This window comes from Sus scrofa, chromosome 15, assembly GCF_000003025.6.
Source record: "Sus scrofa isolate TJ Tabasco breed Duroc chromosome 15, Sscrofa11.1, whole genome shotgun sequence".
Lineage (NCBI taxonomy): Eukaryota > Metazoa > Chordata > Mammalia > Artiodactyla > Suidae > Sus > Sus scrofa.
In genome coordinates, this window is record NC_010457.5 from 106,979,679 (window position 1) to 106,998,346 (window position 18,668).

An 18,668-nucleotide genomic window follows, 5' to 3' on the forward strand; every position below is an offset into this window, starting at 1 on the left:
CAGATGAGGTGCAGGGCTGTAAGACAGTGAAAGGCTATCTGTATACATCACAGGATTCCTCTGTGAACCTCCAAACTGTCAATAAAGTTACTACATTTATAGGACCCTTGGCTCCTCAAGGAAAGAGCTTTGTACCTACAAGGACTAGGGGGCAAAGACTTGAGCAGAGAGAGTGAGACCATTAAGGAAGTCAAGTCAGGGGTCATGGAGAGGGAACTGGACACCCACAGACCCCTAAATCATGCAGAGGCGTTTCAAGTCAAGTGTTGTATTATAAAGTTGGCTTTCCTTTTCAGTTATAAAGAATTTTTAAATAAAAAATGATTTTTTAAATTAAAAAAACACTTTTTTTTTTTAATGTATCTGAATGCTGTCCCCTCAGAAGACCAGAAAGATCAAAGCTTAAATATTGCTATTGAAGAATAAATACTGACAGAGCTCCTGGTTCACAGAGAATTAACTCTGTGTTTATTTGTCCTAAGAGTACAGTTATTTTTCTCTTAAGATTATTACTTAACAAGAAAAATATTGTTCATTCAACAAATACTTAATGAAATACTTCATTAAGTTGGGCACTGTCAGATAAACACAGAGAATATAGCTATTTAAAGGGTAGATGTGGTCCCTGCCCTTGGGCAGTTTTATTATAATCTCTAACAAGAAAATAGAATTTTCACATCTCTCATATTCTTTACTTTTAAAAACAGTGTGCCTACATGTTACAGTATTTTAAATTGGAAATGTTTTTTATTATACACATATACACAGGAGGGGAGAGGGTTAGAGACGACAAACTTTGCAAGAATGATACCTTCAGCATTCCCAGAGTAAATCATTTCTACTCATATCATAAGCAGTCATCACACAGTTGTTGAAAGAAAAAAAAAAAATACAGTTGGATATTACATTTTTACTTGACTGAAAAATTACATGATTGAAAAATTAAATATGTTCCCCAAAAAAGCTCATAGGAAGTAAAATCAGTCAAGGGTTCTGTTAGCCAAATAATAATCTAAATTATCTACACAGATATCACAACATAAGAGTTAATGCATTTTAGTCAATTCTCCAATATCAAATAGTCTTATAGCCAGGATAGATAATACTTCTTTAGACAAAACACACATACCCCACTGTGAATAAATATAAACAATGTTTTTATTCAAAACTCTTTAAAAGTTTTAATTTGTGATTAGAAAACATTCATTTTTTTTCTTTTTATGGTGCACCTGCTGCATATGGAAGTTCCCAGAGTTGAATCAGAGCTACAGATGCAAACCTACATCACAGCCATAGCAATGTGGGATCTGAGCCACGTCTTCGACCTACACCACAGCTCACAGCAATGCCAAATCCTTAACCCACTGAGCAAGGCGAGGGATCGAAACCATGTCCTCATGGATACTAGTTGGGTTCATTAACCACTGCGCCATGATGGGAACTCCCAGAAAACATTTCTTTTTATATATATTTTTCTGGGGGGCCGTACCCACAGCATATGGAGGTTCCCAGGCTAGGGGTCAAATCGGAGCTACACCTGCTGGCCTACACCACAGCCATAGCAACGTGTGATCTGAGCTGCATCTGAGACCATGTCAGAGCCCACGGCAACACTTGATCCTTAACCCACTGAGCAAGGCCAGGGATCAAACCCTCATCCTCATGAATCCTACCTAGTCAGGTTCGTTAACCAGTGAGCCACGAAGGGAACTCCCAGAAAACATTTCTTTATGGACATCTAAAAGAATACAATTTCCATGGATAAAAAGTTTCACTGAATATGCTATAGAACCTTGTACTACTATTCCCAATAAGAATATTTCTAGAAATGTACTAAAGAAAAAAAACTGTCCATTTCACATTCATCAAGTTGGCAAAAATAGTTAAGTCTGATAAAAGTTGGGGGCAGGGGCAGGACGTGGAACAATGAGAACATTGCTGGTAGGGACATATATTCAGGACTGCTTTGGAGAGCCTTTTGCAGATTATGTACTTTAAAATCCTGCAATACCACTTCCAAGGGTCCAAGCACTGGGAGAAATGTAAAATGATATCACTGTGGCATCCTAACTATCCCTCAAGAAGAGAAGAGAAAAACTGGCCTATTCTGATAAAAAGAACGAACTGGATCTACAAGAACCAGAATGAATAGTTTCAAATCATATAGTTGAGTAAAAACTGCAAATTTAAAAAGAAGATACAGTTTATTGTTTACATAAAATTCACAAGTACAGAAACAAGTAAAATTTTATGGACATATATGTATTAAATGCACTAAAATATGCACCAGAACAACTCAAGGTGTTAACTGGGCCGGGGGGATTTTTGTATTATCTGTTACTTCTTAAACAAATTATTTGAAGCAAAGTATAAACAATTGATTACTCCTGGTGATGAGTACATAGATGTCTATCCTATTTTACACTTTGGTTTAAAATTTTTCAAAACAATATTAAAAAGAAATTCAAAACACAAAGATTGTGAACAAGTATGCTTATCAAAGCCAACTATTAAACACACACATGGAGGGGAGAAAGGTCAACTAAATATCCCACAATAAAAACTGGGTAAATTCAAATGTGGTTTATGGAGTTCCCATCATGGCTTAATGGAAACAAATCTGACTAGCATTCATGAGGACGCAGGTTCGATTCCTGGCCTCGATCAGTGGGTTAAGGATTTGGTGTTGCTGTGAGCTGTGGTGTAGGTTGCAGACACGGCTCGGATCTGATGTTGCTGTGGCGTAGGCTGGCAGCTGTATGTAGCTCCAATTTGATCCCTACCCCTAGTCTGGGAACCTCCATATGCAGTGGGCTTGGCCCTAAAAAAGGCAAAAAAAAAAAAAAAAAGTGTTTTATGTCCATCCTGTATTATAATGCAGATGTTGTAAATTATTCATAAAACATTTAATTCATGAAAATATACTAGTGATAAAAGCATTTAAGTGAAAAAAGCAGAAATTATGGATGCAATAATGAGCTACATAGTGCATACACACATGAGAAAATATACCAAAAATTTTAACTGTAATCACTTCTGCGTGGCAGGATTATGTGTTATTTTCTTCTTTATACATTTCTAAGGATTGCATATTTCCATTAGTATTACTAATGGAAAGGGGAAGAAAAGAAGGCAAACTACAAAACGCAAACTCAAAATCCTCTGGTAAGAACTAACACACTAATTAAACTGATAAGATTCTGTTTTACTTCTGATTCTAAAAATACTAGAGTATATTAATAAAGATAAGCCTCTTTAAATATTAATATCCATAACCATACAAGTCAAAAGAATTATGCCAATAACTATAAGTTGTAAACTTCTGCTTTAACGTTCCTGAAGATTATGTTTTAGTCTCCTCTATTTGTAGCACTGTCACATCAGAATAAATGTCTCCTCCATCTATGCATTAAAGTTATGAAATGGAAAAATTTTCACACCATATCTTTATTTGTATCATAAAAATGAGCATATACAATGTATGACTTCGTTGTAAAAAATGATACAAAGAGGACAGCATTATATAATACTGCTGATAAAAATTAGAGACTTAAATGGACAGATATATCATTTTAATGGGCTGGAAGATACAATATTGTTATATGCTAATTCTCCCCTTACTGAACTAGGTATTCAAAGTAAATTACATCCCATAGCCCAATATCTAATTCTAAAATTTATATGGAAAGGCAAATGACTTAAAATAGCCAAAACAATCTAGGAAAAGAACTTGAGGGATTTGCTTTACCTGAATTCATATTTACTACAACGCTAAGGTAATCAAGATAATGTAGTACTAGCAAGAAAGAACTGTATCAGCGTAACAGAATAGACAGTCCAGAAATAGACCCACATTTCTATTGCCAAATGTTTTCAACGAAGATGTCAAAGTAGGAAAGGAGGAAAGGAAAGGGTTTTTTCCCCAGCTTTACTTACATATAATTGACAAAAATGTGAAGCATTTTTAAATATATGATGCTGGAACAAATAGAGATAAAGGAGTACACGCATATAATTCAACTAACAACAAAGTTCTACAACAGGCAAACAATGTACTTGTGATGAAGCAGCGGTGGTTGCAGTTGCAGAAGTAGAGAAGGAGGGGAAAGGTAAAGGGTAGAGTCATGGAAATGTTTTCTATCTGCTAGGGATTCAAGGAAAAAAAGGCTCACTCTGGACATGGAAAAACTAAGTCTATCCACATTACTGAATTACTAAATTAAATGTTAAATTAGTACTTTTAATTCACCTTGAGTAATTCCTAAAAGCATAATGCAAAATCCAAATTTAAGCTTCTAAGATAAGCCAATAATTTCTATTGCAGTTAAGAATAATTTTAATTTGTTTTGTATTAAAGCATAGTTGATTTACAATGTTGTGCCAATTTCTGCTGTACAGCAAAGTGACCCAGTCATATGTATATATAAATTCCCTTTTTCTTAATTATGAATTTTATTACATTTATAGGTGTACAACAATCATCACAACCAAATTTTACAACATTTCCATCCCAAACCCTCAGTGTATCCCCCCACCCTCCAACCTGTCTCATTTGGAAACCATGTTTTTCAAAGTCTGTCAGTCAGTATCTGTTCTGCAAAGAAGTTCATTCCGTCCTTTTTTCAGATTCCACATGTCAGTGAAAGCATTTGATGTTGGTGTCTCATTGTATGACTGACATCACTTAGCATGATAATTTCTAGGTCCATCCATGTTGCTAAAAATGCTGGTATTTTGTTCCTTTTAATGGCTGAGTAATATTCCATTGTGTATATGTATCACATCTTCTGGATCCACTCCTCTGTTGATGGGCATTTAGGTTGTTTCCATGTCTTGACTATTGCAAATAGTGCTGCAATGAACACTGGAGTACATGTGTCTTTTGAGTCATGGTTTTCTCTGGGTAGATGCCCAGGAGTGGGATTGCAGGATCAGATGGTAGTTCTATTTTTAGTTTTCTGAGGAATCTCCACACTGTTTTCCACAGTGGTTGCACCAATTTACATTCCCACCAACAGTGTAATGGGGTTCCTTTTCCTCCACACCCTCTCCAGCACTCATTGTTTGTAGACTTTTTCATGATGGCCATTCTGGCTGGTGTGAGGGGGTACCTCATGGTGGTTTTGATTAGCATTTCTCTAATAATGAGTGATGCTGAACAACTTTTTATGTGTTTTGGGGCCATCTGTATGTCTTCTTTGAAGAATTGTCTGTTTAGATCTTCTGCCCATTTTTTGATGGGGTTGTTTGTTTTTTTGGTATGGAACTATAGGATGTGTTTATAAATTCTGGAGATGAATCCCTTGTCAGTTGATTCATTTGCAAAGATTTTCTCCCATTCTATGGGTTGTCTTTTGGTTTTGTTTAGGGTTTCCTTTGCTGTGCTCAAACTTTTAAGTTCTATTAATTCGCATTTGTTTTTGTTTTTACTGTCATTACTCTAGTGGATCTGAGATATTGCTGTGGTTTATGTCAGAGAGTATTTGGCCTATGCTTTCCTCTAAGAATTTTATAGTGTCTGGTCTTATATCTAGGTCTTTAAACCATTTTGAGTTTATGTTTGTGTATGGTGGTAGGAAGTGTTCCAATTTCATTCTTTTACTGTGGCCGTCCAGTTTTCCCAGCACCATTTATTGAACAGGCTGTCTTTTCTCCATTGTATATTCTTGCCTCCTTTGCCATAGGTTAGTTGACCCTAGGTATGTGGGTTTAATTTTGGGCTTTCTATCCTGTTCCACTGATCTATATTTCTGTCTTTGTGACAGTACCATGTGGTTTTGATGACTGTTGCTTTGTAGCATAGTCTGAAATCAGGGATCCTGATTCCTCCAGCTCCATTTTTCTTTTTCAGGATGTCTTTGGCTATTCTGGGCCTTTTGGGCTTCAAAACAAACTTTAAAATATTTTGTTCGAGTGAAAAATGTCCTTGGTAATTTGATAGGGATTGCCATTGAATCTGTAGATTGCCTGGGTGGTATAGTCATTTTGATAATATTGACTCTTCCAATCCGAGAGCATGGTATGTCTTTCGACCTGTTTGTGTCATCTCTGATTTCTTTCATCAGCATCTTATAGTTTTGAGAGTACAGGTCTTTTGTCTCTTTAGGTAGGTTTATTCCTAAGTATTTTCTTTTTGATGTGACTGTAAATGGGATGCTTCCCTTATTTCTCTGTCTGATCTTTCATTGTTGGTATACAGAAATGCAGTCAATTTCTGTGTATTAATTTTGTATCCTGCAACTCTGCCAAATTCATGGATGAGCTCTAACAGTTTTCTGGTAGAGTCTTTAGGATTCTCATGGTATAGGACCATGTCATCTGCAAATAGTGATAGTTTTACTTCCTCCTTTCCAATTTGGATTCACTTCTTTTTCTTCTCTGATTGCTGTGGCTAGGACTTCCAAAACTATGTTGATGAGTAGTGGTGAGAACAGACATCGTTGTCTTGTTCCTGATCTCAGTGGGAATTCTTTCAGCTTTTCACCATTGAGAATGATGTTCGCTGTGGGTTTGTCATATATGGCCTTTATTATGTTGAGGTAGGTTCCCTCTATACCCACCTTCTGAAGGGTTTTTATCATAGGAGAAAAAAAATAGGATCACCACAATATATAAGGCATCTGCTAACAACCTTAAAAGGAGAAATCAGGAGTTCCCGTCGTGGCTCAGAGGTTAATGAATCCAACTAGGAACCATGAGGTTGTGGGTTCAGTCCCTGGCCTTGCTCAGTGGTTTAAGGATCCAGCATTACCATGAGCTGTGGTGTAGTTTGCAGAAGCGGCTCAGATCCCACGTTGCTGTGGCTCTGGTATAGGCTGGTGGCTACAGCTCTGATTGGACCCCTTGCCTGGGAACCTCCATATGCTGTGGGAGTAGCCCAAGAAATGGCAAAAAGACAAAAAAAAAAAAAAGGAGAAATCAACAATAACACAATAATAGTGGGGGACTTTAGCACCCCACTTACAGCAATGGACAGATCATCCAGACAGAAAATTAACAGGATCCTGAATGAAGCATTAGACCAGATGGACTTAATAGATATTTATAGGACATTCCATCCAAAAGCAACAGAATACACATTCTTCTCAAGTACACATGGAACATTCTCTAAGATGGATCACATCCTGGGCTACAAATCAAGCCTTGGTAACTTTAAGAAAATTGAAATCATATCAAGCATCTGTTCCGACCACAACACTATAGGACTGGAAATCAACAACCAGAAAAAAATTGCAAAAAACGTAAACCTATGGAGACTAAACAACATGCTACTAAACAACCAATGGATCATTGAAGAAATCAAAGAGGAAATTTAAAAATACCTAGAAGCAAACGACAAAAAAGAACACTCCAAAACCTAAGGATGCAGCAAAAGCAGTTCTAAGAGGGAAGTTTATAGCAATACAAGCCTACCTCAGGAAACAAGAAAAAGCTCAAATAAACAACCTAACTTCATATCTAAAGCAGCTAGAGAGAGAAGGACAGACAAGACCTAAAGTTAGTAGAAGGAAAGAAATCAGTGAAATAGAAATGAAGAAAACCATAGAAAAGATCAATGAAACTAAAAGCTGGTTCTTTGAAAAGATAAATTCCCTTTCTTATATTATCTTCCATTATGGTCTATCCCAAAAGACTGGATATAGTAGTCTGTGCTATACAGTAGGAACTCATTGCATATCCATTCTAAACATAGTAATAGTTTGCATCTATTAACCCCAAACTCCCAGTCCATCCCACTCCCTCCCCTTTCCCTCTTGGCCACCACAAGTCTGTTCCCCTTGGCTGCCTATTTCTGTTTTATAGATAGGTTCATTTGTGTCATATTTAAGACTCCACATATAAGTGATATTATATATTTGGCTTTCTGACTTCACTTAATCTGATAATCTCTAGTTGCGTCCATATTGCTGATTATGTTCTTTTTTATGGCTGAGTCCTATTCCATTCTAAGTACCATATCTTCTTAATGCATTCATCTGCTGACAGACATTTGGATTGTTTCCATGTCTTGGTTATTGTGAATAGTGCTGCAATGAACACAGGGGTGCATGGGTCTTCATGAATTATAGTTTTGTCCAGATATAGGCCCAGGAGTGGGATTGCTGGATCATATGGTAGTTCTAGATTTAGTTTTCTGAGGTACCTGCAGACTGTTTCCAATAGTGGTTGTACCAGTTTACATTCCTACCAATGGTGTAGGAGGGCTCCCTTTTCTCCACATCTTTTCTAGCATTTGGTACTTGTAGACTTATTAATGATGGCCATTCTGACTGGTATGGGGTGGTACCTCATAGTAGTTTTGATTTGCATTTCTCTAATAATTAGTGATGTTAAACATTTTATGTGCCCACAAGCCATCCACATGTCTTCTTTGGAGAAATGTCTGTTTAGGTCTTCTGTTTATTTTTTGATTGGCTGTTTTTTTTTTTTTTTGATTGGCTGTTTTTTTTTGTTGTTGTTGTCTGAGTTGTTTGTTCATTTTGGAGCTTAAGCCCTTGTCAGTTGCATCACTGCAACTATTTTCTCCCATTCTTTAGGTTTTTTCACTGTTTTTAATGGTTTCCTTTGCTGTGCAAAAGCTTTTATATTTGATTAGGTCCCATTTGCTTATTTTTGTTTTTATTTCTATTGCCTTGGGAGACTCGCCTAAGAAAACATTTGTATGGTTTATGTCAGAGAATGTTTTGCCTTTGTTCTCTTCTAGGAGTTTTATGATGTCATGTCTTATGTTTAAGTCTTTTGAGACATTTTGAGTTTATTTTTTGGTACATGGTATGAGGGTGTGTTCCAGTTTCCCTGATTTACATGCAGCTGTCCAATTTTCCCTGCACCAGTTGCCAAAGAGACTGCCTTTTCCCCATTTTATACTCTTGCCTTCTTTGTCAAAGATTAATTGACTGCAGGTGTCTAGGTTTATTTCTGGGCTCTCCATTCTGTTCCATTGACCCATACGTCTGGTTTTGGACTAGTACCACACTGTCTTGATTACTGTAGCTTTGTAATATTGTCTGAAGTCTGGGAGAGTTATGCCTCTTGCTTTATATCCATCAAGATTGCTTTGGCAATTCTGGGTCTTTTAAGAATACATTGTATTAAGATCTCATTTTTTGAAATTTATCTATTTTTCTTCTACAAATATTTCTTTCCAATTAGTAAGAAAATCAGAATGTCTTGTCCCAAGTGCTTTCAAGATGGCTTCATATAAGATTACACACTATGAAATGGAACTTATTACAAAATGCTCATTATTAACAACACTAATTCAAGGAGATTGTACAGTGATTTCCAAAATGGAGGTGATTATAACCCAGGAAGTATGAGTGATGATCTATTAGGGTAAAAGAACAACATATTAGGAGCTCTACTTATATTTAATCTTTATCTTAATATATATACATATTTTAAGTATGATGTAATATGATATAATACATAGCTGTGATACAATATATGTAATATGATGTAATACAATATATCTTACTATACATTTTAACATATAAAATGACACTGGCTTCTTCATTATGGCCACCTGTCAGACAGTCACACATCATATATGTAAAGTAATCTAAGTATTCTGGCACTGATTCTAAATACTCTGAGTGAAAAGTGATAGTATTTGCTAGATTCTTTTTCAAAAATTAAATAATGCACCTTTTGTAAACTATTACAAGAGACTGCTGTTCCAGAGAAGATACACTCTTACAATAGATGATTTCTTTAATAAAAACAATATTCTATGGAAAAACTGTATTATATGTTCCTTCATAAAGCAGCTGCTTTGACCTCAACAAAAGAAAGCTGGGACAGAGGAAGTAAGGTTTAACTCAAAAGCAATTACTGCAGCAAAAGAGAAGTTGAAGCAGAAAGAGCACCAAGTGTTACAGGATGTTATTGATGTGGTTGAGGAGTGACCATAGTATTTTATACCAAACAGGTTTACTGGTTATCTCATGCAAACGTATTTTTAAAAGGTGTTAATTTTAAAGATGAGTAAAGCATTTATCTTCTACCAAAAAAAAAAGAAGGTCTAAATTTGCTCATTTTCTGTGATAAGTGACTGTTAGCAGCACACTACCTAGCCATTGTTTTTTTAAAAATCATGATTGCAATTCCTGTTGTGGTGCAGTGGAAACAAATCCAACTAGTATCCCTGAGGACTCGAGTTCAATCCCTGGCCTCGCTCAGTGGGTTAAGGATCCAGCGTTGCTGTGGCTGTGGTGTAGGCTGGCAGCTGTAGCTCCGATTCAACTCCTAGCCTGGGAACTTTCATATGCTGTGAGTGTGGCCTTAAAAAGAAAAAAAAAAAAACAAAAAAACATGATTAACCTATGTGTACCTTAAAAGTAAATGACAAATTTCAAAATTTAGTAAGAAAATAACTACATTCCAAAAGAAATGTGTATCATCTTGAAATACTCATACCTGCACACTCTAAAAACAGAGAAACCATTTTCTAACTCTTTAAAACGTCTTCCATACATATAGAGTTTCTGTGGATTTTGAATGCATTTATTAAAAACATAAATGCAAGTCCTCACATTGGTTTGCACAGTAAGGAAAAACTTTACAAGCCAAATATGCATAATTGATGGACAGAAATTAAACAGTGAGCATCTCCAATTAGAAAGTACAGCCAAAGAGGTACTTATTCTTTTTGGGTATATGTTCCCACATGAGCTGCCTTTTAGCTAAGACAAGCATTAAAACCAAGTACCAAATTAACAGACTTAAGATCCAAACTTTGGAAACTCTGTATCACTAAGCAGTAAAATGAAGATTTTTTCAGACATAATGCACTATATTCATTACTCCTCCTTTTAAAAATATGTATTTTTTTAAAAACTTAAGAGTAAACAAAAAGGTTTTTGAGCCACTACCAACATTTATAAAGCACACTATTCACAGATAATGGGGATCACTGATTCTCTTCACAAGTCTCTCAAGTCATTTGTTACCAAATAAGCCAAGAAGGACTTATTCTTTATAAACACAATAAACATTATTAGATTTTGGTGGGTCCTTTCAGATGTAAGACCAACTATAAAGAATTCTTCAAACAATGGCTTTCATTAAAACCTTTTTTTTACTTCATTTCTACTGTATTTAAGGGACTGAGAGGCACTTCAGATGAATAAACTAGAATCAATACTCCAGAACTCAGGGATTTAAAACAGTATACAACTATCTACAACACAGGGCAAATAAAGGAAGGTCTAGAGGAATGAAGAAGAAAGCAATGAATTCTACTTGGTATCAAATAGCTTTACAGAAGTACATGGCAATGGAACTAGGTCTCAAAGAATGATTGAGAATTTGATTAGAAAAAAATCTGGGAAAATAAAACATGCTTGGAACCATGTATAGAAGCATGTACCTCTGGGATACATAAAGAATATACTGTATTCTTAAGTCACACTGTTAGTTATTTTACTGTACTGACATAGCTAACACTTTTCTTCACATATCAAACTTGGTAAGATTATTATAAAAGTCATTTCCAAAAAAGCAATCAGTTTTACAGTACAACTATAAAATTTTATTTATTATTGCAAGTCTACAATATTTGGGCCTATTTATTATGTTTACAATTTTAACCTTCTCCAGATTTCACCATTATTCACCAGGGAACTTACATTTTAAGTATTACACAATGACAAGATATTATGAGCCACCTATTCTTTTTTTCCCTCTGATTTGACTATGTATGGGTTTTATTTATCAACCTTTTCTAAAAATTAAAGTACGGTTGTTTTACACTGGCCACCCATTCCTTCCCCCAACCCTGCAACATATGGAGCTCCCAGGCCAGGGATCAGATCCAAGCTGCAGCTGCGGCAATGTCAGATCCTTTACCCACTGGTGGGGCCAGGGACCAAACCTGTGTCCCAGTGCTTCAGAGAACTGCTGATCCCACTGCACCACAGCAGGAACTCCCAGCCACCCATTCCTGCCTTTCTTCATTTATTTATTTTATCTTTTTAGGGCCACACCTGTGGCATATGGAAGTTCCTAGAATGCGGGTCGAATCAAAGGTGCAGCTGCCAGGCACAGCCACGCCAGATCCCAGTTACCTATGACCTACACCACAGCTCATGGCAACGCGGGATGCTTAACCCACTGATAGAGGCCATTTCACTGCCTGAATCCTCATAGATAGTAGTCAGATTTGTTATAGCTGAGCCACTGCAGGAATTCCTTGCCTGTCTTCATTTAAAGGGATGACTTGTCCCTTCTTTTCCAAACCTAATCATTTACCCATTTTCTTCTTTTTATGGCTGCACCTGTGGCATATGGAAGTTCCCCAGCCAGATGGTTGAATGGGAGCTGCAGCTCCAATTCACCTGTTTTCAAATTCTAGTTCCAGATTTCTTGTAGTGGCTCAGAGAGTTAAGGACCTGATGTTCAATCCCTGACCCTGCTCAGTGGGTTAAGGATCTGGCATTGCTACAAGCTATGACATAGGTTGTAGATGCAGCTCAGATCCAGTGTTGTGGCTGTGGCCAAGCCTGCAAGTCTAATTCGACCCCTGGCTCAGAACTTCCATAGCCTCAGTACAGCCCTATAAATTAATTAAATAATTCCAGGCTCTTGTGTTTTATTTAGACTCTGCTCCCTAAATTACATTCTCTGATTCCTCATATCTTGCACTGAAACTGGAATTCTCTCTACTTTGAAAGGGAGAATACCTATCGCTTTGATTTCTCCATTATGCCTAGCTCTGCCTACAGCAATACACATTTTATTATAGCAGAAATCATACTTTTTAAAAAATTTATAAGTTATGAGTGAGGTGTTTTAAGACATCTGCCCCAAGATGTGGTAAATATTGTATCTTAAAATAACGGTGATAAGCACACAGGATAAAACAGACATCATATAATCTGGGGGTTTTCTATTTCACAATAGAACTATTCCAGAAGAAACCTTATACAGAATACCAAATATATATATAACCTCAAGAGCATTGCTAATACCACTTTATATTCAAATACATTACAATTTATTACAAACTCAAAGAGACTGAGGGTTTAGAGATGTTATAGTCCTGACACCTAAGGAGTCTATCTATTTCTGTAAAATTTTGTTTTTATTTCACTCAGAGAAGTAGGTAGCAGCTTTTGTTTTGTTTGGTTAGTGGCTTTTAATGGTGTGCTTTGCAGTCTTGGGATATGCTTCCGTTAAACTGACTGAAGAAATTTTTCAAATAGGAGTTCCCGTCGTGGCTCAGTGGTTAACGAACCTGACTAGTATCCATGATCCATGAGGACATGGGTTAGATCCCTGACCTTGCTCAGTGGGTTAAGGATCCGGCGTTGCCGTGAGCTGTGGTGTAGGTTGCAGACGTGGCTCGGATTCCGCGTTGCTGTGGCTCTGGTGTAGGCCGGCAGCCAGAGCTCCAATTGGATCCCTAGCCTAGGAACCTCCATAAGCCATGGGTATAGCCCTAAAAAGACACATATGTACAGAAAAAATTTTAAAAATAAGAATGTTTTTCTTTCAAAATGAATAACACTATCTAAAAACTGTTCACAAGGCAAACAAGAAAAACACAAAACTTGCAATGAGCTATAAAAACATCTATAAGATGACAGAACTTAGTGTTATGTATTCATTTGCTACTAAACAAATGACTTACACAGGAGGAGTATACCCCTAAAGGAAAGGAATTGAGCAGTGCTTGTCATTTAAGTGAAAACAGTTTATGTGTCATAGCAACATATTATTTAGGCAATTCCATATGAATAGACATGCGCAAGACTGTTTTTAAAAAATTTACCGCAATTTTCCTTACCCATTTAAAATTCAAAAATAAGCAGAGATAGTAAAAAGAAGCTTTATTCTAAGGAATGGTTGCCCCCACCACACAAATTAGCCAAGTATAAACATGTAGCACTATTGTTTTCAATGTAATTAAATTTCATATATATGTACAAGAGGATGCCAAGACCATTCAATGGAGTGCTGGAAAAACTGAATATCCATAAGCAAAAGAATGAAGTTGGACCTTTACCTAAAACCATATTCAAATGCTAACTTAAAATGGACCAAAGACCTATATATAATAGCTAAAACTGTAAAACTCTTAGAACACACAGCAGACAAGCTTCATGATTTTGGATTTAGCAATGATTTCTTGGACACCAAAAGCACAGTCAAGAAAAAACAGATAAAGTGGCCATCATTAAAATGAAAAACTTTTGTACATCAAAGGACCCTATCTACAGAGTGAAAAGGCAAACCACAGATAAAATATTTGTAAATCATGTATCTGAGATTAGTATCTAGAGTCTATAAAGAATTTCTACAACTCAACAAAAAAACAGATTTTAAAAACTAGTAAAGGACTCCAATAGACATTTCTACAAAGATACACAAATGGCCAATAAGCACATGAAAAGATGCTTGATATCACTAATCATTAGAAAAATGCAAATCAAAACCACAAAGAGATAGGACTTCACAGTCACTAGGCTGTGGCTATCAACAAAAACACAAATGTGCTGAGGTGAGGATGGAGAAACTGGAACCCTTGTGCTGGTAGGAATGTAAAACACTACCGCTGCTATAGAAAACAGCATGGCAGTTCCTCAAAAATCTAACACAGAATTACTGTATGATCCAGCAATTCCACTTCTGGGTATATACCCAAAAGAAGTGAAAGCAGGGAATTGATCCGGAGCAGTTACAACACCAAAAGGTGGAAACAACCAAATGTCCATCTACAGATAAATAAACAAAATGTGGTATATACACACAATGGAATATTACTCAGCCTTTAAAAGGCATGGATGACCTCTGAAGACACTATGCTAAGCGAAATAATCCAGATACAAAACAAAAACAAACACTGAATAATCTCATTTATATGAAGTATCTAGAGTAGTCAAAATCATAAAGTAGAAAAGTGTTTTTCCAGGGGCCGGGTGGAAAGAGATGGTAGAGTTTCAGTTTAGTACGACAAAAAAGTTCTAGATGGTTGCACAACTATGTGAATGTCTTAATACCACTTAACTGCACACTTAAAAGTGGTTAAAATGGTAAATTTTATGCTGTATATTTTACCACAATAAAAAAAAAATCTCATGTGCTATTGATTTTATTACAGTGACAATTAGGAATGTAGTAAAGAACACAAACTTAAGAGTTATGCTGCCTGCTTTCAAACCCAGGTCTGCCCCTCTATAGCTCTGTAGTCTGTGCCTGTTTTCTCAGATATTAAGAAAACCTATATCATAGGACAACAGCAAGGATGAAGTAGATTAACACATGTAAAGCACTTAAAACAGTGCATGTCATATAGTAGTTGCTTTTATTATGGGTTTAAAACATTTTAATAACATTTAAGGCAAACATCTGCAGAATCTATGAAGGTCCTCAAAACTCAGTAAAACACAGATAGAAAACCAGTGATTTAACTGAAATTTCTCACTTTATAGGTAAAAGAATTTAGAGTCCAAAATAAATGACTTGCTTGAAGTCACATTTCTTATTTTGCTAATATTAGTTTCCCTAAAATAAGAGTTTGGGGTTAACAATACTAAGGTTGACATTCAACTACTTCAGAACCAAAGCAAAGCCATGAGATTCTATAAAATCTATTAATCGTGAGAGTCATCCACCATGCTAATCTAATAATTATGCATGGGGCAGGAACCAAAAGGTGGCAAAACCAAAAGAAGACAATGCCTAAAAACACCTCTTCCGAAAATGAAGTGTTAAAATATTTGTGAAAACAAATGTTGATCACGAGTTTGAGACACACCCAATTATGTGCCCACTACTGCACACCTTTCAGCCATTTACTCACTATATTATCTTAATGAGACCTCTGACTCTGAAAGATCAGTGGCATTTTCCACCAAACAGAGCTAATATTTATCACAAGGAAATATCTACAAATAATTCTTTATTAAATTCAAACAGAAGAGAAGAGCAATCCAAATAACACAAAATGTCTCATCCAAAAAAAAAAAAAAAACCCATGTAATTGAGCTTTGTAGAGATTTCTGTACTTACTTGAATAGGCTAGATCTGGTTTCTGGATAATTCACAACACAGAAAGCAAAATAACAGAGGCAATCTCTGAAGGTCAGACTCAACAAGAGCTAAAACGCTTTTGAGCGTCTCTAATTTTGCCCTTCCCCCATTGCTCTTCTCCTCAATTCCTCCCTCAAAGGACAGCACCACCTCTACTAGCAACGTCCTTCCCCTACCCATTTACATCAGCTGAAATCCTACCCATCACTAAAGGTTCCACTTAAATGCCTCAGCTTCCTTGAATTTTCCCTCAGTGCTCCCAATTTAGAATTATTTTATTCCTTCGCCTCTTCACTTCCCTATTTTGCACCTCTACTTCAACATTTTTATTATATAATGCATTGCATTACAACTACCTACATTCACTTCTCTCCCCCCCCTCGCCCCCACCTTCCCTCAAGTAAATCCCAGTAATTAACATTTGTTAAACACACTGGTGCCCTGCCAGGAGCTAGGTATTTTGCATACATTATCTTATTTAATCCATTAGACAAGCATCTCCGGAGGTAAGCAGGTGGTGTTAGTTATTCCCATTTTACTGACAGAGAACCATACTGTTGAGAGTTCAACAGCCCATCCAACATCACACTGGTAGCCAATTCCAGTGCTTAAGGAGCTGCTGATTGCCTTGGCTGTGATGCTACAGTCTTGTTCACTCTGTGTCCTCCATCCTGCCTAACAGATAGGAGGTATTCCCTAAATACTTGCTGAATTTAATATTCCTATGGACTCACTACCACCCTTTCAATACCACGATCACGCCCCACTCCTAGCCGGTTACCTTAACTGTACCTTTACAGCGGACTTTACACACAGAGGCAGCCCTCCACATCTCCAAGGGAAATGGTGCAGACAACACCAACCCGTTTTGGGAGGCGAAGTGAAGAACCTTTCAATTCTCTCAGATTTTCCCAACTGCTCTTCCCACAGATTATGAGATGCACACCAACAAGTCACATTTGATGCAATGCTTATAACCCTTCCCAAAAGCTTTTACTTCACGCTAAGCCACGTCTTCATGCCTACGAGCAATGACTTATGCGGTTTCCAGCTCGCACTGCGGGGACACCCTAAGACGCTACCTGGATAAGAAAACCCCATCTTTCAACCCGTCTTAAAACGAATCCTAATACTATTACACTGCCTTCCTTCTCCTCCCTCCACCCCCCGCATGAATTGCAGTTTGGATTTCCGGCGGGAATGCACACAGACACAGAAAGATGAGATTGGGCTCAAGAGCAATGGAGCGATTACTTACCCTGCTTAATTAGCAAGAAGACATAGAAGGTGCCGCCCCGCCTTTCTAAATCTCTGCACTGAACTCATTTACGAAACATGGGGGGCGCCGAAACCCGGGGAACCCCAGACCCCGAATCACTGGTTTCTGCGGCTGGTCGGGGGAAGAGTCCTTTCCTGCCCACGGTCCCGGGCCACCAGCCCCGGTGCCGGGTCGGAGAAACCCAAGCGCACCCTCCCCAGGCGGCCCTGCATCTCATTGTCTCCCTCCGTGGCGGCCCCCAGGGGCTCAGGGTGCAGCCCAGGGCCCGCCGACGCCCACCCACCAGCCAGCCGCCTGCCGGCCGAGGTCCAACCGGCCCGGGCCCGGGCCCCGGCCCCAGCCGCGACCCCGCCCCAGGCTCAGCAGCCCGCACCGCACCCGGATGGCGGGGCCGGGCGCCGGGAAAATGGAGGCGGGAGCGACGGCAGCGCCTCAGAGCCCCGCGCCCGGCCGGCCCCGAGGGCGAGGCTGAGTACTCACCGCGGCAGCAGCTAAGTCCTCCGGCGGGCTTGACTCCCGGAGCGGCCCCAGGCAGCGTAGCCGCCGCTCGCGCTCGTCCAGCCGCCGCTGCCGCTGCCGCTGCCGCCTCCTCCGCAGGCGCGGCGCTCCCTCTCCCGAGATGCCTCGAGCGCCCGCAGCTCCGCGCCGCGCGCTCCGTGACTGACTGACTGACTGACCCACCGGGCGGCGGCGGCGGCGGGGGCGGGGCCGAGCGCGCGGCGGGAGGGACGGCCGCAGCGCCCAGCGGCGGCGGATCCGAGTGCGGCCGCGTCCGGCCGAGACGCAGAAGGCGGGGTTGCGGGCCGGGCAGCCGACGGGCGGACCGACTCGCGCCCGGCCGCTCGCTCCCCCCGCCCGCCGCCAGCCACTCACTTCCGGTGCAGGCAGCCGAGCCCGCCCCTCCCGGGCACCCGCCGTCCGCGCCCCCGGCCCGCGCCCCCTAGCCCGCCCCGCTCACCCCCCGCCCTAGGCGCCGGGCCGCACCCAGCCGGGGCCGCCCGCGCTCCGCCTTTCCACCGCGCGTCCTTGTGAACCGCCTCCAGGAACCAGTGAATCAGAGAATGAATGAGTGAGGGAGGAAAATTCCGGTGCTGTCCCACCCCTGCTTGCCGTTCCTTGGAAGAAGGCTCAGCGGCCTCTGTCCAAGGGCTTTGGGACTCGCTGAAGCCTTGAGCACGTCCATCAAGGACCTATATGCATGCACCTTCCTGCTGGAGTATTCCAGGACTCCAGCAACCCGTCAGATGTGGTCTTAGGCGCTTAAAGGACCGTTGTCGCTGTAGTCTGTGAGGCCTTTTTTAGGAAATCCCATTTTGGCCAACAGCGCTCTCTGTGATTTCATGCACTATATTGG

The 18,668-nt window shown here is 39.3% G+C and overlaps 2 protein-coding genes across 2 annotated transcripts in view; one reads left to right on the forward strand and one right to left on the reverse strand.

Annotated features, from left to right (window-relative positions):
* RAPH1 (Ras association (RalGDS/AF-6) and pleckstrin homology domains 1) overlaps positions 1–18,117 on the reverse strand; it is a 96,970-nt gene extending 78,853 nt beyond the window's left edge. The window contains 1 exon segment of the mRNA XM_021075323.1: positions 17,795–18,117. The gene's annotated coding sequence lies outside the window, so the exon portion shown is untranslated.
* On the forward strand, positions 17,371–18,346 carry LOC110256919 (translation initiation factor IF-2-like). The gene is made up of 2 exons (XM_021074734.1): positions 17,371–17,970; positions 18,053–18,346. The coding sequence occupies exons 1-2, from the start codon at positions 17,371–17,373 to the stop codon at positions 18,344–18,346; spliced, it is 894 nt and encodes a 297-aa protein (XP_020930393.1).

Excerpts from the sequence above, each read along its gene's own strand:
- LOC110256919 (XM_021074734.1), top strand. The coding sequence starts at position 17,371 with ATGGGGGGCGCCGAAACCCGGGGAACCCCAGACCCCGAATCACTGGTT. Across the intron at positions 17,971-18,052 it reads AGCTCCGCGCCGCGCGCTCC|CGCCCAGCGGCGGCGGATCC; the intron begins GTGACTGACTGA and ends GGACGGCCGCAG.